A 23,864-nucleotide genomic window follows, 5' to 3' on the forward strand; every position below is an offset into this window, starting at 1 on the left:
TATTTGTTAATTCTGTACCTATATTTTTCTTTGTACGAAAAATACGAATTATTGATGTGAGATGTAATTCAGCTTACACAGAATAAATATGGAATATGAGCAATATATCGTACAAGATTTCAATTAATTTAGATAAATAAATAAAGAGAATATAAATAATTATTAAATCAAAATTAATATATGAAAAAAAGTTTCTGTTACATATAAGAGATTTGTGAAAGCAATTCTATACGTGTATAGTGAGCAACAAAAAGTTATATAGGATATCCCGAATTTAAATATAAAAATTTCGGGAACGTGTAGGGAATCAATAAACTGAAAAAAGTTCTTTAGAGATACGCTCGTTTCTGCTTTGTTTTAAAAAATTCGCAAAAAAAGACTAATCATATCTAGTTTTCATTTTTGTAGTAATTTATTACTTATTCATTCACACTTATTTATTCATGTTGTCATTTGCTTAATGTGAAAATGAAAGATATTTTTCCAAATGTTGATCTGTGTTGCAGCAACGCAAGCATTCCATCTAGTACGAACAGCTTGTGTTGCAGCCAAATACTGATTTGATCAACGTAATGATTTGCCGATTCGGCACTTTTCTGTCTGGAAATCGGTGCGTATACTCTCACACCACCTTCGTAGTATTACCGTTGCAGAAAACATATACGAAAACCATGTCAGTATGTTCAAAGTTAGAATATATACGACATATTGTAACAGAAGTAATTCACTTGATCGCTTCTAATGAGTAATTGATGAATTTATAAGAGAAAGGTAAAAATATAAACAAACTTTTCATCAGAAAATGAAATATTGTTTTCGTGTACGATTTTGTGTCGACAATACTTCAAAGACAATACAAGAACAAAGCAATTACGTTTGTATTTTTTTACGATTTTCTTCAAAACGAAGCAAAAACATATCTCTAAAAAAAACTTTTTTTTTTATTTATCGATCCCCTACACAATCCCGAAGTTTTGACATTTAAATTCGGGACACTCTGTATATCTGCATTTTTAGATTTTATATTTGATTAAAAATATATCTTTATAAAATTTTAAAAACGAGATTTGAACATATCGTTCAACGAAACATCGATTTGCACTTATCGCTATGGTCCTAAATTTTTCAGTCTGTTATCGGAAAGCGTGTTTTTTCAACGTGACTTTGACCATCATTCTTCTTTCCCTGTCTAGATTATCTTGGAACATGTATAAAAATTAAACTATGCGTAACGTAAAATTCGGAAAATTCGTGATTTTTATATTAAGAATACTATAGCGGTCTCAGAAAAGGTTAATTGGCCTGCCAGAATTTCGACCGCAACATAAAGTTTCCGCAATAGCTGTCCCTTCGATAAGCTCAGTTAGGTCATGGGAAAACGGGGATTAAGGATATACATTGTCCGCATTTTACTCGAACCGTTTGCGGCAATACATCCTGCAGTATTTGGCATGGTTCCAGCCATTCTGTTAAGTCCGCTACGATGCTCTAATCTATAAAACTTCCGACTTAAATTTCCGCTTGAGAACATCTTTTTCGAAGGGATGAACAATCTTTAAGCACGTTCGTGGGCCATGGTGCCCCTGGAGGCATTACAATTGAGAATGCGAATGGAAAAGAACATAATTCAAGAGACATGGCAGGGGAAAAAGCATACGTGGCACGTGCACGCTCACGATACTCTTTCCGCCGGAAATTTGACGAGTTATCGCACTCTAAAATTGCTGCAAAGTCTGGATTTTTTGGTTAACTAAAATAATGAAAGCATCATAGTATATAATATATATTGCGTTTTCTGCTGTTTTTTTTACGAAACTACTTTCACTGTGTTGAAGTATATGATATTGTTTATAGTTAAAATTGTTAATTAATAATTAAATAATTTTTTAAATCCATTAAATTAGAAATTTTATATTACATAATATTATAATTGTATTAGAAAAATAAACGAAAAAAAAAAAAAATACATTGTTATAATATAATTATTAACAAAAAAATACATTTAAAATTTACTGTAATAATATTTAATAAATGCAAATAATTTAAAACAAAATAAGATATTAAGAATGAATAAATTATTTTGTAAATATGCAAATTCAATATGTTTGTTAATCTGAGAAAAACATATAGATTTAATGCAACATAAATTATTTAGAAATATAATCTGTTTGCGTTTATGCAAACTAAATACCGATATAGTTATTTGTAAATAAATATACCATAAATATAAAATAACGCATAAAATAATGCGCTACGTAAACTTAATATCGAATGTCGCGTGCAAATAATTCCGTATACACCCAATAAATAAATTCGATCTATTTCTCTAGTTTCTCAATTCTCTGTTCTATAGGCAATTAATACCATCGATGAGTAAATGGGAGCATCAAATATCGCTATTTGAACAATTTCGCTAATTAGTTCGCTACGCTGTACACATCACATGTATCTTAGGATACCCACGTGCGTCATCACCCATGTACATCATACGCTTTGATACGGGTATTGAAAAGCTTCGAGTGACCCCGCGATGTTATATGTCGATAGTTAATTCTGGAGGCAGGCTTACACAGTTTCGCTGTTGCCGATAATTGACTAATTATTCGTGCCTTGCTTACAGCTAACCATTTAGACACGACGAGTACCGATTACCACCCGTTGTGCATGATGTTTGCAGAAGGTGGCCCATCTCGTCCTTTATTCTCAACACAACAGTATTGCGTTGACAAGAAGACTATAGATATAGACAGAAGTTCCACGAAATGTTCTCATTAAAGTGCTAACAACATGAGAGAGTTATTATAAAAGTTTGTTGGAAGGTACAGATATGAAATCAAAATAACCTTTATGATTATTGCATCATTATAAATGTAATTGTAAGAATTGTGTAATTCTGATTTTTGCTATTATTAAATGTATTACAATTTAAAATAAAGAATTTTTATAAATAAAAATATATATGTTTATATGATAATCATATTTGCATCAAAACATTTTTGCTATTCTGAGAAATTAATTGTTTCATTTCCGTCACATTATCATCCGTTAAGTTTATAATTCATTTCTGTTTTTTATTCAATCTGGAGCAAATACAAATATGTATATTGAAAAACCGATTAAATTATTTTAGGTATTCTAATAAAGTATTTAGTAAATAGTTCTTTCTTTCTTTATACACGCAATTCTACCGACTTAATTGATTTTTCTTTCTTGGTCGCCTTTTGTTATCTTGCCTGATTTCGCACTAAGGATTTCAACGTAATCCTCTGGATTGCCAAGGTTCCTCGAAATTCGTTTTTGTTTGAAAGAATATAGGGCGTTGCGAAAAAAATCGATATAGCTGCAGTGCAAAAATAAAGAACCACTTTGGCGCAAAATCGGTAGGTTATATCGCAGACCATTTCGTTATGGCGCTTTCACGCTGTAAAAAATCTAAACGTTTTAAAAGTAACGTGACGCGCATGGTATATCGAAGGTCGGAAATGGTCATCGCAAATAGCATGAGAATTGATCGTCAACGTTTTGCTAACGTTACTGTTGATTTTGGCGAGCTATTCAAGAGGTAATCGATATTCGACTTTGTAGGGGTTTGCTCTGTTGACTATTGCACATCATAATTAATTGCATGTAAATTTTAATATATATAACTTAATCAATTAACGTCACGTATATAATTGTTAAATATGTCATATGTTATAGAGTATTCTGTTTATTTATATTATTTGAAACTAACTACATTTGTCTGCGTTAATTAATTACATTATTTGTTTTTCAAAATTTATACGTGTTGTAATGAAAACAATTTTATTAATCAAGTTATATATTATAAAACTTATTATCAAGTAAATTATTTAATAAACATTTTTAAGTTTTATTATAATTTTAATCTAATACAACACAAAAATGTTTTTGATGTATTATTAATTTAATATTAATTAATTTTTAATAAAAGGAGAACACAGGAACAAATTTATAAATTTTTAATTTTTAATTAAGTTATATAGCATTCGTGAGCAAACGATGAGCAAACGAATGCATGAAGAAAAAAATCGATTTTTTAATATTGGGGGGCTAGTGTGAAGAGTTGGCCCCCCAAAACATAATTTTTGTATATCTTTTGAACTAAGGGTGAGCAAACGAAAATTCCAACTGAGCATTCGTGAGCAAACGATGAGCAAACGAATGCATGAAGAAAAAAATCGATTTTTTAATATTGGGGGGCCAGCTTCACACGGATTTGAAAATGGGACTTGTAGCTCCACGTGTAAAATTGATTTCAAGTCTATACTACAAGTACAGATGCTTGATGTCTATAAGCTAGAAGCATTAGTGTAATTTAGCAGCCGCCGAAAGTTGATGTTGGGTCACTGTGACCCAGGTGTGACAACAGCGTTGTTTTTAAAAAAGTTATAAATGTTATTTTTGTGAAAAAAGTGTTAAAAATAAGTAAGGTAATTTTAAAATACAGATTTTTTCTTTACAATTATAATAAACGAAGCTTTTAGTTACTTACAAGGCAGACGCAAAGATGGCCTATGCGGTTTTTCTTTGGAATGTTAGACCAGGCACAATTGAATTTGAGAATTTTATACACTTGTAAACAATTGACTGATAACGCTAACAAAATTAAAATTCCGACTAAGCAGTGCCTGAAAAGCCTCATTCATTATCTTACTGAGCCACATTTGCGAGCTCGATACCAGGAACTGTATCTTCGGACTGATATAAATAAAGGAATAGTGAGCATATTGCAAAATAAGCAAAATCATTCCTCTGAAATTAGACGATGAATGGAAAAAAGAGCTTACTGTGGTTTGTGTAATAACAAGAAAGATCACAAAACATTTATGCTATGTTCTTTTTGCTTATGCTCAATGTGCAATGATCATCGCGTGTATTTATGATATACACAAATTATCATAATATACAGTTGCAATTAGCAATAATTTGATTAACAATCAAAGAAAAAATAAAAAGTTAATAGACTAAACATAATAAAATATTATATTTGGAGCAATGTTTTTAGCGTACTGCTTAATACGATTTATTTCATTCTGTGAAAACGAGGACTCAGAGATAGAAAAAGAAAAAAAGCGGCAGAGAAGCAGACAACATCAAAGACATATGCATGCATACAAAGGTATGTTTGAAATGGCCGAGTATTCGTCAAATGTACGTTTATCTATGTACAGTTGATTGTCGGAGTCACATCGCGCGTTATCCCGCTCCGATGTATGCATACTAATTAATTCTAGTTCCATGCAGCTTCCTAAGTGACGACCTAATTTTGCACGATTGCACGAATACAGCAGGATCTGGAGTAAACTGCGTTCCGGCGAGTTTGGTGCGATTCTTGCTCCGAGAATTGGAATTTAGTGGATGTACGTAACGTGATTAGCCGATCGACGCGTTTCACGCGCGATACCGTTCGCATCGGGCAGACTTTGATCCAGTATAATCCGCTTATTTTGCAAAAGGCCGGCAATTTAGTAGCGAAATGTGCGGGGAAACATGCGCACGCGAGAAAATGATGTATCACTGGTGCCGTTGAAATTTTGTCATGAACACCTGGTGTCCTTTATATATGAGGATTGATATCAGGAAGAACTGATTTCCTTCAAATTGCAGCACGAACAACTATATGTATAAATCAGACGAATCTATTTATTGTTCCTTGTAAAAAGATATCCATGAAGAAATACCGCAAATTAATACAAGATTTAATTTTTTCATATAAAAATGCTCTTATGAACAAAAAGAAAAAATAGTACATAAAGATATAATTTTTATATACTCGTATGCATTAAACACATTGATCGAAATGTATTTCATGCAATATATAATAATTAGCACCTATATATATTTTTTAAAATTTAAATTTTACAAAAAGATTGAGAAATTATATTATACTAAAATATACACAATACCTATATAAAATATATATGAAATATCGATATATATATTGACAAGATATATATATACGATTAAGTTTAAACAAATATGCATCCTTAAAGATTAATTTGTTCATCATAAATCTAATATATTGTGTTATATTAATAGTTACATAGAGGAATTTTATATAATAATATTTCTAAAAAATTAACAATGTCCTTAAAATATTACAATTTTTTGGAATTGTAAACTTGATTGTACAATCATTATAAAAATGCGAAACAGTTCAATGCTTTTTAAATTCTATTGAATTTATGATACCAGGCAGCTTGCATTCAATAGCATTTACGCCATGCTGATGTATATTATATGGCATAAGAGTATTATTAACATCCCAGACCCAATATTTTCTGCAAAAAGCATGTATTATTCAGTTGCTTGTAATGGCTATTTCTCACTAAACTAATCAAATGAAAAAATATAAATATTTTATATTTTAATTATAAAATGTGTTTTCCTTCTATATCTGTATATTATAGTATAATCCTGTTCTCCCTTATCAACTTGTCAGCTTAGCTTTGTCCAGGAAATATCAAGTTCGCCTTTCGATATCTCCAATTAATTATTTCTAGCACAGTGAAACGGAAGGATGTCAATGTCAAAATGAGATAAACAGAAACATGGGATCTTGATACTGTGAATTTCTGAAATCTGTCGGAGGTGATTCACGCTGACATGATACAAACGCAAGATATAATTAGAAACGAGATGTCGACGGGCGTGGTTGAAATAGGTATCACGCGATGAGTTCTAGTCTTTAGAGGAATAAGATGTCGAGATGGATCGTCTTTAAAGGAAATAATTAAAATCGTGACTAGCCCACGCGGATCGCTAGAATCGAAGCGGTCGCGCGTGTTGGCGTAACAAAGTTTCGTGTTCTGCCGCGTTGGTTGCAGGGCAGCAAATGAAATTTTAGCGCAGCTTTCATTACGTGACGAGCTAGGTGCTGGATTAATAGGATTTTAATTAAAGCTTTACCAAGATAAGCGCAGATAAATGTCACAACGAATATAAGACTTGAACAGAAGTAATACAATCTCCTTTACATTTAAATAATGCTTAAATATATTTCAGACGTACACCATTTTAAATAAGTTATTTACTTTTAGTATAATAATAACGTGTTCTATTTTTTAAAGATTAAAACATTTTTATAAAAATATTCTAAATCGAACTAAAATTATAATTTCTGGACTTTTTTACTTACTTTTATAAGAAAATTCTTGTAAAGAAACTAAGTTTATAATAAATTTATTATGCATTCAGATTAGATTCTAAAAAGATAAAAAAATCTCTTGAACTTATTCTATAGTATTTCTAACTCTCATATATATTACATACTTTATAGATTTTCTGTAAAATGGCTATTATTAAGTTATACGAGAAATTAATTACGCATAACTATATTTATTATAAAAGCTTTTCAAAATTTATCAAAAATGCTAACACATAGAGGTCTATGTGCATTCAAACTTGCATCGTTAATCTTTACTTATCATTTTTGCATTGATTAATGAACGAAACATGAAATGTCAAAATCATTTTCGATAAATATAATATACATCTTAACTTAAATATTGTAGTTGTTTTCATCTTATCGCATAAAGTCAAATTCTAGAAAAGCGCAATTTAAAAAATAATTATCTTATGAGATGCCAAAAGATTTGCGAATTATCACCGTGTTGTAATCTTATATAATTTTTTTTTTTATGAAAAAGAGATAATAATAGAAAGAAGTAACACGCGATTAAATTAATTTTACAAATATTGTAAATAATATTTACGTATAAAGAATAATAAACACATTTAGAATATTTTCTCAATGTTGTTATGGATTTCAAGATTATAAAAATAGTATTATATGAAAAAAAATTCGAGACTTTCTAGAGTTAATACTGAACGTGGAAATATTAGAATAATATTTTATCAAAGTGGAGCGATGCATAATACGGTGGTACGGATCATAATATATTATGAATAACCAGCACAAAGTATAAAAACTTTATCAGCTATTCAGTAAAAAAAATCTATCTTGATGGCAAGCTCATTCCCCATAAATGGCGAATTTACCGAAGCGGATGGATGATAAATTCCTGCCTGTGTTGAGACGTCGTGATTTTCACAACGCAAGCGTTTCAAACTTTAATGAGGTGGCGAAAGAATTTCCTGGATGAAATGGTTGACTGAACAAAGATGGATTCGTGTCACGAAAGGAATGTCGAAAGGTGGAGTTAAACTTCGCTGGCATTTCTAACGAAATTTCCATCAAACTTGTGAAACTCAATACCGCTGTAAAACTTGCAAACGTAGTAAAAATCTCAATAGATACTCAATGACAGGTACGTTACAATATGATAATAATTTTGAAAAAATATACAGAATAAAGATTATTGTGCGAAAACGTAATTGTAGAATATTTGGTTACGTTTATTTTATATAATTTAACAAAATAGGATACTTTTATAAATTAATTAGGTAATTTAATTATAACGATAACAATTTAATTAATAATAAAATATTTTCGAAAATATTATAATACTAATGAAACTGTAGCAATAGCATCAATTAAAAATATAATAATAAGATAGTATAAGTATATTTAATATGCAATTACATTTACAGCCGCGTTTGAAAATCATCAATTTTCTAGTATATCTAGTATTTTATGCAGAACTCATCATAAACTTTAGGAAAAAGAAAATTTTCCTAACAGTATCTTCCTCATCGGAAATTTCTATTGTACACGTTAAGAGATGCTGTATTAGTTTTATCTACCACAAAGCATCACGCAGTAGTTTCTCCACTGCTGCGTACGTGACAATTGTACTACCGTTTTTGTTGGTGAAGAAAACGTCGGTGCGTCCTGAAATATCTTGCAAAGCATTTCATAACGCGATTATGAGCCATCCGTGTCTGACAATTTCTAGAAAGCATCAACTAAGCACAGCATGCCTTCGTTTGCTATGGTAGGTCTAATGAGACTTAACGAAAGCGCCTTCACTGTCGTACTAATTTATTGCCGCAAATAATCTGATGCTGCACAGTGAAAACGATAAAAGACGGATTATGATGTGAAGTTATTCCGCCGATTAATAGCGTGATACTTTGCGGTTCTCCGCAGCAGATGAGCAGATTGCAAAAGGAACGTCGTCGGCGCCGGATGCAAAAGGAAGCTAAAGTTTACCGCAATTCCGCGGCTTCAGCTCCGTAAATCCAATGTAACGAAAGAGACGATCACGAAGTTATATATAGCTCGACCCCTTTGAGCCTTTTCGACAGCAAGGGCGATAAATTCTACATTTTTACTCGATAACGCTTCTTCAGTTTGAAGCCAGCTCGTGACAAAAAAAAAACTTTCTGCCTATTGCGTATTTTCATTCTTTTTTTTCAACAATTTTGATTTAACGAAATGTTGCACCTGTGAGTTTATTTTTCATTTTGTTTTATTTAACTCCGATTTCACTGGACAACTTTTTTCATTGATTGTATACTAAAAACATATAAAATATGTGTTTGCTTTTAACAAAAATGTGTCTATATATATATATATATATATATAAGAAAATTAGTGTGTTTCTATTTTTTATATTATACTAAAAATTCTTTCTGTTACACAAACTTTATGCAAATATATGCAAACGTTGCATTAATGGCATCGCAATCAAATATTCAGTTTCGTTTGGTGAGGATACATCGTGGCTCTTAATCTTGATTCAGTGCTTTGATTTAATTATTCGTTCGTCTTTATGTATTTATTTTTGAACGTTCAGAGATGCATCGTATCTCGCGTCGCGACTAGCAATAGCTTCCGGAAGATAAACTTTCGTGGTTGGTAAAGTGCATGTAAGATGATTTGAACTTACCTCTTCCCAGACAAGCTGTTTGCTAACTCCAGGTCGAAGGTTCATAATTTTCAACTCCGCCGCCTTTAACACACCATCTTGAGTGAACTCTACGTTTGGCTTTCCTTGATCACCCTCGACCGAAACATTCTTCAAATATCTGAAGAGAGAAAAGATGCAATGTACAAAACAAGAACTGTAAGCTTTCGTAAAAATTATATGGAAAGATATAAAATATTAAAATATGACATATACAATAAGATTATAATAATAAATTTACTAAATAATGTATTGCATAATAAATTTAAATTATTTAATAAAATAAATATTTTTATATCGTAATATTACATAAAATAAATAAAATACTGTATGTATCCCAAGAATATAATTCTCAAACATTTTTACAAAATTCTGTTAATTTACTGCAAAGTTTATAAAAATTTCCTATTACCATTCAAAAAAAATTCTAGTTTTGCTATTTAGAAGTTCCACGTGAATGATGCGTGAACAAATCTATCCACATTTTAGCAAATTATGTAAAATTACTTGAAAAATAGATCCCCTGTGCTCCATCGTGATTCACCAACGCCTTCGCAGCTCAGTTGAGTGTTCAGACTTCGATTTGCATTTTTCGGATCATTGACAAAGTCCTCGACACCGTAAGCGTAGACCTTGATTGCAGTGGTGATTTCGCTTACCAAGCTCTCACTGCTCGTATCAAAATGCACACCTGCAGTAGCAGAGAAATATCCGGCGGATTTGTTAAAGCAATTTTATTACCAGCGAGATTTATATCACACGATGATCAATTCAATCATGTCAGTGTAAAGAAGATTTTTCATTCTTTTTTCCTTTCTTTATCGGTGATAACCGAATAGAAACGGATGAATAACTGAACGAGCTTGAAAGTAATTCATAAGATACAAATTTTAATTTTCAATATAAAGCTTATCGCTTAAACTCTCTTTGATAATTCCTAATCTCACATAAACTTGTGATTTACAAAAATTGAATCTTTGAGGTAACTAGATATCAATTTGATTTAATTTTTTGGTTATTTATTTCGGAATAATTTCATGATTCTGTTTACATTTTAAAAACTGTTTATAATATATTTTTAAACTTCAAATACTAAATATTTATTTGTAACTTAGTTAAGAAACGATTAAAAAATAATTTTTGTAGATATTAAATAACTTAATAAAATAAACTAATAAAAATAATAGGACAAATTTTATCCGATTTTAAGATAAATTTTTTCGTAATTCCTGCTGTTGATTTTTATTTTACTTACATAATATTTAAGAATATTTACTGAAACTGTTTCTTTTTATGTATACGTTCAAACAAAATATCTTTTTTTTGTATAGAAATATGGCGAACATGCGCTTTGTAAAATTTCAACCAGATTTTCAAGCGATACACTGTGCCAACTACATTTCCATAAGTATCAAAAGTGTGAGCAGAATGCGAGAAAAAGAGAGAGAAAAATGAAGATAAATCGATGCACCTATCACAAGGCTGAGGAACGTTGGTGACTCAATGCAAGAGTTTCTTCGGTCAGAAGTTTGACCCGTGAAAATCAAGTCAATAAAATTTTTCTACATTGTACGAGTATATTTCAGGACGAGATATTCTTTGAAAATTTAACGAGATACAGAAAAGTCTTGAATTTCACAAGATCGTTTTGCGGAGCTGCAAGCGGTGTATAATATCTTTTTGATGAAATATTATACATAAAATTCTTACTTTCTTTTGTATTAGCTAACGTAAGATAAATGTGGATTTATACGGTTGAATATAGTTGAATATATATACTCTTGCAACAGAAAGAACTTGCGAAAAGAAAAGACAGAGAATATTAAATATAAGCAAGCAACGTTTGCTTTACTTGATTCGTAGCAATCGTGTTTAAGAGCGCGAGGTGTTTGCGTTCTATATAGAACGAGTTTACCGCACTAGTTTTAGCTCGCAGAAATTCAGACGCGAGAGATTCAATCTAAGTTATGTTATTCTACATGGTTCACCAGAAGGAATTCGACGAATTTATTTTTCTCTCGAGGATATTCTCAGAAAATTCTCAAGGAAGGAATCAATTTTCTGTTTCCGCGATTCTAGTCACGGTGTGAATAACTCTCCCGTTTAACCGCCCGAAAGCCATGCATTCTTACCAATAAAAAGCGTATTCTGAATGTTAACATATGTGTAACCGACGTAAATACTCCGTTTTACCGCAACGCTTGGCACGTTCGAAAGAGATATGAGAGATTAGATATTATTTTAATTGAATTCTATGTGTAATTCTGTGTAATGATTAAATCAGAATCGATTTGTGTTATTATGTACACCAACATTATGTTTTCCTTTGAATTATAAAAATGTAGTTATTTTTAATTCATTTTGTAAACATAATATATATTTTCATAAAATTTACACAATTTTTATGTAATTTTAGATTAAAATATAATAAATGCATATTTGGTATACGTAATTCTTAAATCTAATGAATATATTTTGATATTCTCTTATAATTAATTGTAAAATAGAATTCTGATAGAAGAATGCTTAATTTTTCAGATACAAAAGTATCGTAGCAGATTTTAGTTTAAAATGATATAAAAATTGTATAAATTTTCATTAAAATATATCACAATTTTTTATTTATTTTCATGAACGTTATAATACCGATTGTATGCATGTAGTTTACGTACAATTTAACTGTAAGTTCATACACACGGACTTCATTACTTTAAAATTAGAATTTACAAATTCAGTGACCACGAATACATGCGGATAACTTTGCTACTCACCCAACATTCCGACCGGAAACTGACTGGGAGTTTGTAGATTCTCGATAACGCTTTGCGTAACGACCCACACATAATTCTCGCCGGTGATTTTGTAATCTCTGGCAGCGGTCAGAATATGAGTAGCCTCTTCTCTGGTCGAGTACAGTAGCATCACTCGAGACTCACTGTTAACTAGCTCGAGCAAATCGTGCGGTTCGGTAACCAGAATTGCGCTCAGTATGGTGAACTTGAATGTGTCCTGCATGTCGGAGATTCTCTCTCTGACCGCCTGTATGAAGTCGTCGTGACCAGCTATTTGCGAGGTGACTACGCTAAACTGATGCCACTTGTACCTCTCCAGGATACTCAGCATCGCCGCGGTCTGATGTTCCAACGACGGTGCCAGTTGCAGCTGCAGACTGCTCTGCGACGCCCGCTACAAACCAACGGAATTTCCGTTATGTTTCGTGGATGTTGACGAAGTATACAAACTATATGTTTATTTACACAAACTATAGTCCAGTTTAATTTTAACTTCAGTTTTATATGTTATAAAAAATATTTCTATGTACAGAGAGAAAGAGAGAGAGAAAGTAAATAGTCCGAACTTGCTTTATTGCAAACTGCATTTTATCTTGTATATTTCAATATAATTTAAGACATTCTTTGACATAATGAAAATTCACCCACATTAGTAAATTCTTTTATTTATTTTTTTTTTTATTTGAATTGTAATAACTTACTCTCTCCAGACCAGAATTATCGGCATTCCACGCAATCACAGGAATTCCTAAGTAACCGGCCAATTGAAGAAAATATTGAGCGCTGGCCGTACTACGTCCGTATTGCTCGTAGTTCATAAGGTATAAGATGGCCGATACATTCACCGAAAGAAACTCCTTGCAAAGCGAGTCTAAGATAGCTGAAACACAAACAATTATTCTATGATAAATATATACATAGCAATCCTAATGAATAAAAAAAAAATATTCAAATTTTTATTTATTCATTTTTCTTATTATCAGAGGAAATTTTTAAAAGTTTTTATTTTATTAATATCGACATAGTATCTCTCTTAACATGACACGATTAATTATTCTCGGTTATTCGAAAGCGACAAAATAATATTCATGAAAATAACAATCGTTTATATGTGTTCAATGTATTCCTTTTCCTAATTTGCTTTTACTTTTTTTTAATTTTGCAAAACGATCGTATCAGCTAATCGAATAAGCATCGAAGAGCAATTGGCGTCTACAAGTTACGATAATCCTGTAAAATCAAGTAGATTTTCGATTCGTCAGTGCTATTAAGCTCATCTCGCTGCCAAATGCACTATCGCTTAGCCGCTGGAATAAAACGGTACACGTAACTTCATTTTTTTACGACCACCATCCGGTTAAGCCGCGTTATTCTTTCCCGTTAAATTTATTTCTGCGCCTTTATCACACACACGCCCATTTTTCGAAAAGCGAAAAGCAAAACGACGACCATGAATGTAGTCCGACCTCTCTCACGCAGTAACATGCTTGACCAACTGACCTCGTTCTATACCCTATTGTTTCGAAATACAAAGTATAATAGGAAGTTTTAGTTTTTCATCTCTTCTATTTGACTTCAATCTAATTTAAGCAAAAAAGTATCAAGGTGATAACACAGAATTGGGATTTTAAAAGGTAATATAGTGCAGGGTTTGAATTTAAGTAAACACTTTAAATTATGTTTCTTATTCCTCACACACAAAGAATGTTCAATTTTCAGTTGCTTTTGACATAAAAACAAGGATACTTTAATTTTTAAACGTAAGATAATATATTGTAATAAGAAATTTGTCACCGAAATTGAAATTACTAATAAAATTCCAATATTAAATTTTCTAATATTAAATTTTTAATAATTCGTACATTAAAGATGAAGTTCGCAGTTAGCATTTATTTCACTTTCGACGGTGGTAGTCGCATGTGTAATTTAAGTCTCATAATCCTCATAATATATGTATAATCGATAATTTAATTTGATTAATCAGAGAAAATATTCTCTAATTCAGAAAATACTCCTATAATATAACGTTATTTCATTAAATACAAGTACTTTGCTACTTTGCCGAGTACTATAGTCAAGGAGATGATTAATCGTCATAGAAGATCCGATTTGTCTTGTCCAGTATGATCTTCAACAATCAACTCTACTTTTAAAACATATTGTACAGGATATAAATTGAATACAAATGATTTTTATACAATTTAGAAATACGTATATTTGAAAAATAGACGCTGTTTTCTTCTAATTTTTATATTACTAATTTAATAATGATTAAACTAATTATATATTTTATCCCGCTAATATACAGCTAATATATATAGTTATAAATATTTAAATGAAAGAATTGATGTTTCTTTATATCTATAAATAATTATATCTGTGAAACAATAGCCATGAAAGTATTCCTTTCGTTAATTTTTGACAATATTTCTTAAACATGTCTGTGTCATCATACTTGTGTGTGTCAACTTTCTTTTCTCTCTAGTTTATTTATAATGTTAGAATAATTTTTGAGTTATAGTAAGTATTGCACGCACTTCAAAAACAAACTATATTAACATATTTAAACATTGCGCTTTTATATTTACTATTTTGTGTGCATATACTATGTTACGTATTTAGTATAATTATGTGCAAATAAATCATTAAAATAGATAATTATTGCAATTATCGTAATACCATTGATTAATTAATTCAATCTATTTATACTAATTGACTGTATTCATCTCTTTATTTATCTCTTTTGAAATTTTCACAAAAAAATTGATTAAAATACCAAACAAAAATCAATTCAGTCACTGAAAACAATTGAAATATGTAAATAATAAACTCATGCCTTTGATATCGACATCATACAGTATATTAATTAATTGGATTTATAATGTGACTACATTAATGTTACCAAATAATATTATTTTAACTCAACAGCAGTTATTCACATGTATTATTTCCAACACAAAGCTGCAATCAAGTTTGGCACAATAAAATAATATTTGTAGCACTCTGTACCTTTAATGAAACAATGTTACAACAGAAGTAGTATAATAAACGAAATTTGTTAACACAAGTACCTTTGTAATTTATGTAATTATTTCACTTGTAACGGAAAAAAGCATGCATTATTCTCATCAAAAGAAATAACGGTATGATTCGGAGCCATGTTTTAACACTTTGTAGAACCCACAAATCTCTGAAATGATTGTATTAAATTAACAGGCCCAATTTCTCTCTGTATATACACTATGGTGTACCTGTTTCAAATTAATGAAAACGTAGTACCACAAATGTAGTAGCTAAATCTGTATCAAGCAACAGCAAGTCGATTAACGTAAATTCCTTTGATCAGGAACTACCTTGACTTTAGAATATAGTATAGTCGAGTGCCTCGTCGACCATGTGTTCGTAATTTGTTGAGATTGAATGTACATAGACCTCTAAAATAAACCTTAGTATAATAAAACAGTCAAAACACGCAAAACTTTTTTCAATGTTACAGTTAAAAAAAGTATATTACAATTAAAAATATAATTTACAACAATTAAGAATTTAATAAAAAATTTGATCTGTGATAGAAATGATAAGAGCAATAATGTATAGTTTGTTAATCATAATAAAATTGTACCATTATTGTTGAGAGTTTGTTCATGCATTTATCAATAAATGTACACACACCCACACACACTATACATATATACATATATTGTACTATTGCATTTGTTTGAAAATCTATAAATTATAACTGTACTTCTGAAAGTGATAAATGTTCAGAGAGTGAATGACGAACTGGATAAATTGGTACCGCTTGTTTTAAACTCTTGTCAAGTGTTATTAATGAACAAATTATTTATGGCTTGTTGATATTTGGTCGTTCATCTAAATCAATAAATAGATTATTTACCACTTTGCGTGTCCGCAAAAATTAATAATTCCTAATAGAATGTTGGATTCTCGCTTGTAACAGCAAATGATATTTAAAATTGGATGCGTGAAATTATCAGATATGTGAATGCTGCTCGTCTCATCCGACAAATGTTAAATTAAAATATCCGGTTATATTTAATTGTAAGTCTATGCTTTCGCACACATACACACACGCTCGTTTATTTTTTCACGTTATCAAATTGTATGTTTATTTCTGTATAACGTTCTAACACATATTAGTGGAATATGTACCTTACAGTTTCACGTAATCTATTAATCTGTATTGATACCGACGTAAATCCGGTTAACGTAATTAAACGCGCAATTCATCAAGATTAGTCACCTCCGTAGAACTATATTTGTAACGTTATTCTGATCGTGATATTTATGAGCAACTTAACATAATTCCGCCAATTCTGAGCCATTGGTATTAACTATTAACACATCTACATTGGTTGCAAACCAGAAATCGGTCGCGCTTGTTTCGACCAACAATTACGATGCCAATAACGACAATCCTGACAAATTGAGGCTTCCGCATTATTGGCCGCAAAGATATTTCGCCGGTAATTACAATATCGCTAATGATTACGCTACCGTAATCGGAGATACTGGCTTGGGAATGCTGCCTTGGCTGCTGCGGGTCAGCCCTTGTATATCGATAGTCAGTTTAACCGCATATTAATTAATCAGGCAATTATAAACGTGTGGAATAAGCTTCTATAATTTCACAACCAATGAAAACTATGTATTCTACTCTTTAAAATAAATGTATAGGATTAAATGAGTACGGTGAAAACATTTCTTTTTTATAATTATAATGATAATGATATGAATCTGATCATGTACGATCATATATGCTTTATTCTACTGAAAAATGGATTGCATCTGTTTACATATAATCTTTTATTAGTTCAATTTAGTCCAATTATATTTAATTTTTACAATATGCGTAATACGTTATTATGATAGAGATATAATTCCTTTCGAATTGCGCTAGTACTTCATAGAGAATGTACCTTTATGAAGTAACAATGAAAAAGTGGGATTCTAAGGGAATGTCAGAAAAAAACTAAAAATATTAAAATTTATCAATTAGCACTATATTAGCATCATATATAATTGTTTTAAAGTACATTTACTAGAATTTAATTATAATGTTGCTTTACTTTTGCTAAAGCATACGTATTGAAATATCAAAAATATTGTAAAACATTCATAAATAAATAAGGATTCCTCTATTCTCATTATATCATAATAATGATATAAAAATGTAAACAAAATGCTCGGAATAATTTATTTAAAAGTAATAATCACATTATAAAATGAACTTGTTAACCGTATAATTAGGTTAATAATAGAAATATTATTGTTATAATATTGATACGACGTGAAGAAATTATTAAAAAATTTCAATTACATGCAGTTTAATTATTCGTTCGCGTTTAACCGAACATTTTTCACATAAATTTAATACACGCAGCAGTTTTACCTTCAGTAAATTTCAAAGTTTTTCCTTAATTGAAATTCGTATAAGGATTTAATATTACGTCATGACGAAATAATTTTAGTAGTAAAAATGCGATATGATTTTCAAACTTCCTTATAGCAAAGTATAAATTAACGAGATAAGTTTAATTGAATGCACACTCGACATTCCTTGCGTAAATATCTCACAATTAGTCTAAAAGCTTGAGCAGAGTATATGTAGTGGCGTTCCCATAAACATGAAACTAACGACAGTTGACGTTTAGCATAAAACGAGCTTAATCGATAACCATTTAATCGATCGCTTATTCACGACACTTGGAATTTAAATATTTAAAATGTTTCACAACTTTTCAGATTTACAGTTATTTATCCATTTAAATATCATTGATTTTATTCAATAAAATTAGATAAATTGAAATTGATTTATTTAACGTCTATTTGCAATTATACAGCAATTTGATCGATATTGATATTATTTTACACTTCATTCAATAATTATTTAGAACATTTTTTAAATAATCACACGTAATAATACATATATTCAGCATACTTTTCGTTATTACAAAGAAGAATATTGAGGAACTTTCACTCTATGACTATTCAAACTTGGTAATATGATTATTTTGTTATTTTTTTCTTATGTGTCACTTAGAAGGTGATTTTTTAAAACTTAAGATGTGTCATCGTTTAAAGTATATACGGTCGCGGTCGTTCTATAAACATTGAGATTGAAATAGCTAGACTGCTGTCCAAATATTAGATAGAGGAGGAAATTTCGAATGCCGAGAATCATATACCGAGTGACAGTAAATGCGTAAATACACCGACATCGACTCCTCGCTGTCGTCATGAATGTGTGAGTTAAGTCTGAAATATTGGCTCTCTGGGACATCTTTCAGATGAGAAGAAACGCAATGCGCCAATGTTAATTCCGACAGGTCGTACATCACTTCTATGGCCGAACAACGCGCAGAGAAATACTTCCCATGGTAAAATCTTCCTGACCAACGTCGTCAGACGGGAAATTACGAGGGGTTTGCGCACAGTTGTGTTTGTTTGGTGATGTTCACACGACGCGAGCAGACTTCAAACATCACTAAATAAAGGGAAGAAATATCAACCTCAACCATTGAAGCAACTTTGCTTTTTGAAAGTTTTTTATTATTAATAAAAATGTTCTCAAAACTATTATATATATTAAATAAAATCTGTCTGTCTCAAAATACATAAATACAATAATACAAATAATATATAACCTATTAAATTTATTACTTTATTAATATATCGTTAATGTTGATTAAAAAAAATATTCTATAAAAAGAATGACTTTACTCAAATATCTAAAAATTTAGCTGTATGAATCTTAAAATAATCTTATGTATTAAATTATCTATTAAAATTATCATGTAGGACAATCAAACATAAAATAAGCAATACTGTAAAAAGTTTTGACATTTAGCAAGTTTGAGCATTTTACACAATTATTTCAGTGATCTAACAAAATTTGTTTTCAGATCCGTATCAAGTTAAATTTCTAGTTACTTTAGCAAAATCGCTTTTTCCGCGTTGATAACAACCTAAGCTAAAACCTAAGCTTAATCCTTTCGAGTTAATAAAAATTCTGTAGCACGGTTACTGGATTTGTACGATCCATTTAATTTTTGTTAATTAAGAAGGATTAATTAATTTTAAAGAAATCAATATGACATTTTTTTAAATTCATAAAAAAAGCGATTCAATATTAAATTTTAATAATAATCCAAATATTTTTTACAGATGTAATATAAAGATAGTTTGGCATTTTTAACAAGCAGATTTAATTAAATAGTTTCAATACATCTACACCGTTTATTGGGTTAACATTGTCACTAGTGTTTTGATACCTCGTTTGATATACCTTACGATAAGATTATATTACTATATCACTGACATTTGTTATATGTTCACAGAGTAAACACGTTTATCCTCGATTTTGTGGTAGCTTATCTACCTATCGGACTTGCGTCATACTTTGTCAAGTCTGTATCAGCTTTACAAAAATATTTACCTAAATTCATGTACAATCATACTTTCCCATTGATTAAGAATATGTAACATTAGAAGAAATTAAATAAAATCGTATAAAATAGAAAATAAATGTATACCATTAAAATTCAATTAATCATACAAAATTATACATATTATTTTAAATTTATACATGTCAATCATATAATACTTTCACGTTCTACGTTATAGTTCTATAAATGAAGAAAAATAGATTATCACTTAACTCTTTCGTTAATAATGATTCTATTATCGTATTTGTTCCAGAAACAAATTGTAGATGAATATCGTAAAATACTAACATTAATCCCAGTATTCGACAACAGAATAAACGCATTCTCCCCGAGACTCAATCAATCGCGAAAATATTTACCTGTCGGACTCGGCGTGAGCTTCATCATAGTGCTATTGACCTGCGATGGGGTGAACTCGTATTTGTCCAGGAAAGAGAACCTGGACTGGCCTTTGGCCCTGCCATGACCTTTGTGCAAATTGAGAACGGCCTTGTTGATGGCTCTTGTGTATTCTCGCACACCAAAACTCGTGTGCGGAACTATCAGGCCGATGCTAAGCTTAGGCAAAGAGGTATTGCCTCTTATCAATTTTTGATGATCAGTCTGACCGATCGATGATTTTAATCCGTCTCTAGACGAGGCGACTAGTGCGCCCACCATCAACAGAACGTATAAGCCATGCATTTTTTTTCTCTTGAGTGACGATTTTTCGATTCTTCTAATTTTTAGTTTTAAAAGTTAAATCTCGATTTTTTTGTTGAAGTATTAACTGCTTTACTTTACGGTAAATCAGGTACACGGTCACAAACACAGAATAACAAATTTAGCGTCTACGTTAATTACAAGTGATCTCGCATACTAAAGTCAACTTTTAGTAACACTTCAGTCATTATAACGTATTTTTTTCGTACTCTCGTCATTGTCATCGTTGAAGATTTATACATTACACTCAGAAGCTTACAAGACACCTCACCTCGCACACACTTTTGCTCGCTGAACTTCTTCGTGAACGTAGATTTTTTTTTAATAACGTTATAGCTATAGTAATATGAATACTGTATTTTATTTATTTAAAATTTAATTAATCCATGTAACATTATGGAAAACACATATCACAATCCATCACAACAAGATAAGACACTTTAATAACACTTCTTTTTTAGTGCTCATATATATATTATTATTTAACATCAAAAATTGTAAATATATTTCTCTCACACGTTATAAACATGATAATATATTCCATAGAAGGAAGACGACATTTGATTTACTAGCATAAAACGAACAATGATATTTTATAGACATGAAGATTGGAAACTTTGTAAAGCATCGAGGAAATGTTCATCGAGAGTCGCCGATACTTAGAAAGATACTGAAAAATAAAATAAGATTTTGCTTTGCTGTCAAGCGGATCATCCATAATCGCAAGTCAAGTCTCGAATACATTATGTAAGTAAGTTACTTACATTCTTTTAGGTTCCTTATTCTCGAAGTGTTTAAATGCCTCGAGTTCTTTCGTATTTAAACTCTATAGAATTTTGTGTGTTCAAAAGTACTTAAATGCTTCAGTAATTGGATCTATAAATCCTTTAATCCTTAGATATATAGATATTAAACTTCTTAGTATTTAATTCTATTATACAGTTCTCTTTTTCTATTTCTATTTTCAAGAACCGAGTTTTATTTCTTTTGCTCTACGGAACATATATAATAACAGATGCAACAGATAGGTACGTAAACTTTTTAAATTAATATCACCAGAACAATATTGGTAATAAAATGTCTCTTCGAGTATACGACACATAGAAATAAAGTTTGAAATAAATTATATATAACCATGTCTTTCTCAGTCTACCGATAATATTCTCGAGAATATCTATTCTGCTGTAATTAGTATTTCTTTGCCAAGTAACAGCAAGATTAGCCGGAAGCAATTACGATGCTTTCAATTAATCGGCTCGATAATTTCACGAGGATCTAGAGCGTCAGGACCGCGGCTGAATCAATTACTGAGATTTTCATCCGTCCGTTGGAGAGCCATCTTCGCGTGTAATACCACATTAATTGGTAATTATAGTAATGTGTCGTATGGTCATAGCATGCATGCTTTTTGTTTTTTTTTTTTAAATTCGTTCTAGCAATAAAACTCAAAATTTTATTATCATAATTAATATAAAGCATCGAATCCCGACTGATACTTTTCGCAATATATTATTTATCGTGCTTTGTAAACATTATTAGCACTAATAATATTAAATTGCTTGTTATTTGTGATATTACGTATTTCAGAGCTTCATCCCAAGACTGTGTGTCTGAAGAACAATAAATAATTGGTACGTATAAGTCTGTTTAAATTGGAAATTATAAAAATTTACACGTATATATATATCATTAGGCATCAAAACCTTGACTATGGTCTTCTGCACTCATTTGTGTTAGTATATTTCAGTCCATTTTTAATTAATATTGTTAATACAAAAGTCTATTCTTGCGTTAATAACATTTACTGCATTTCTTATATAAATTTTCCTGTTTTGTATTTCCTGTCAGTCTCTGTTAGTTTCTTGTAAAACTGTAAAAATTCACACGCGCTTTATATCAAATTTAGTAAAATGCAAAAAGTATATGTAAGAAAAAACGAATCCAATAAATAAATACGTTTTGGCATGGAGTTTTTCAAGGGATTAGAGTTTCTCGATAGTATCGAATGCTCATTTATCAGGTTCGCTGACAATATGACATGCGGTAGAATGGAAACGCGCGCAGAAAAAAAAGTGTTGTAAATCCAAACAACAACGGATAGTAAAGAATGCAGGTTCGTATATCACTCGCTCGTTTTCCCTCTTTCTCACTCTCTCTTTTTCTCTGTCTCTCTCAAGTATATCTATCGTAGGGAACATAGTATAGAAGTCGACGGAAATGTTATTCGATTGACGGAGCTTCGATGTGCTCGGTCCTGCATTCTCTCACTCATGCAAACAACGTAGAATAATGTTTTTCTTTCGCTTTTTGTAGACTGTTTCAAGGATTAAACGGACATAAAAAAAATGGGGAAAACCGGGTCGCGTTTGATCTGATTTATGAAAATTGACGTAATCTATATAGTGCAGAGGCGATAAACTGAAAATTTGCATATATATATATATATATGCATCTATTTTCATTTTATGATGACATTGTGATCAAAATATAGGGTTTAATAAACCCATTAGTATTTCACGATGATAAACATTTTTGCATGTAAAACTCGTAAATATCTTTTTTTGCAATTTTGCTTTTGAAATTAATAATAACCGTCTGTTTGATAAAATACAATTTGAGTATTACATAGTTTCCCTCATTCTAAATGGATCGCGCAGTACACGTATTTTTATAACCTGTTAAAATTTAAAAAATTATTAAATTTATTTCTATTTTAACCGAAGTTAAATTATCCAAGCTTTTTTAGCAATTAAATAAAATCATTTTAATTTTTACAGGACGGAAAAACCACTATAGTGTTAAAATAGAGTCATTTTAAGTTCATGAATATAATGAAATAACAAGTTATAACAAACCCTTTACTCAAAGAAAAGAAGTTGTAATTTTAAAAATAGATCCTTACCTTCTAAAGATCGAATATGATTCCGTCGCAACAACTCAGATACAGATTAACCGTTTAAGATAAAAGAAAAATGATCAAACGCGAGCACACTTAATTTTAATCTTACTTACGCTTGAACATGATCTGCAACAAGCAAGCCGTGAGAAGCCAAGTTAATTTTATAAAG

General features: G+C 30.5%; 1 protein-coding gene across 1 annotated transcript in view; it reads right to left on the minus strand.

The window, feature by feature from the left end:
* Positions 1 to 23,864, minus strand: part of Nmdar2 (glutamate ionotropic receptor NMDA type subunit 2) — an 81,216-nt gene that overhangs the window by 25,684 nt on the left and 31,668 nt on the right. The window contains exons 3-6 of the mRNA XM_018551729.1: positions 13,327 to 13,505; positions 12,605 to 13,019; positions 10,341 to 10,524; positions 9,816 to 9,954 (exon numbers count right to left, since the gene is read on the minus strand). Of these exons, the coding sequence (XP_018407231.1) occupies positions 9,816 to 9,954; positions 10,341 to 10,524; positions 12,605 to 13,019; positions 13,327 to 13,505 (917 nt within the window). The remainder of the gene's footprint in view (positions 1 to 9,815; positions 9,955 to 10,340; positions 10,525 to 12,604; positions 13,020 to 13,326; positions 13,506 to 23,864) is intronic.

The sequence above is a fragment of the Cyphomyrmex costatus genome, unplaced genomic scaffold (genome assembly GCF_001594065.2).
Source record: "Cyphomyrmex costatus isolate MS0001 unplaced genomic scaffold, Ccosl1.0 scaffold10, whole genome shotgun sequence".
Lineage (NCBI taxonomy): Eukaryota > Metazoa > Arthropoda > Insecta > Hymenoptera > Formicidae > Cyphomyrmex > Cyphomyrmex costatus.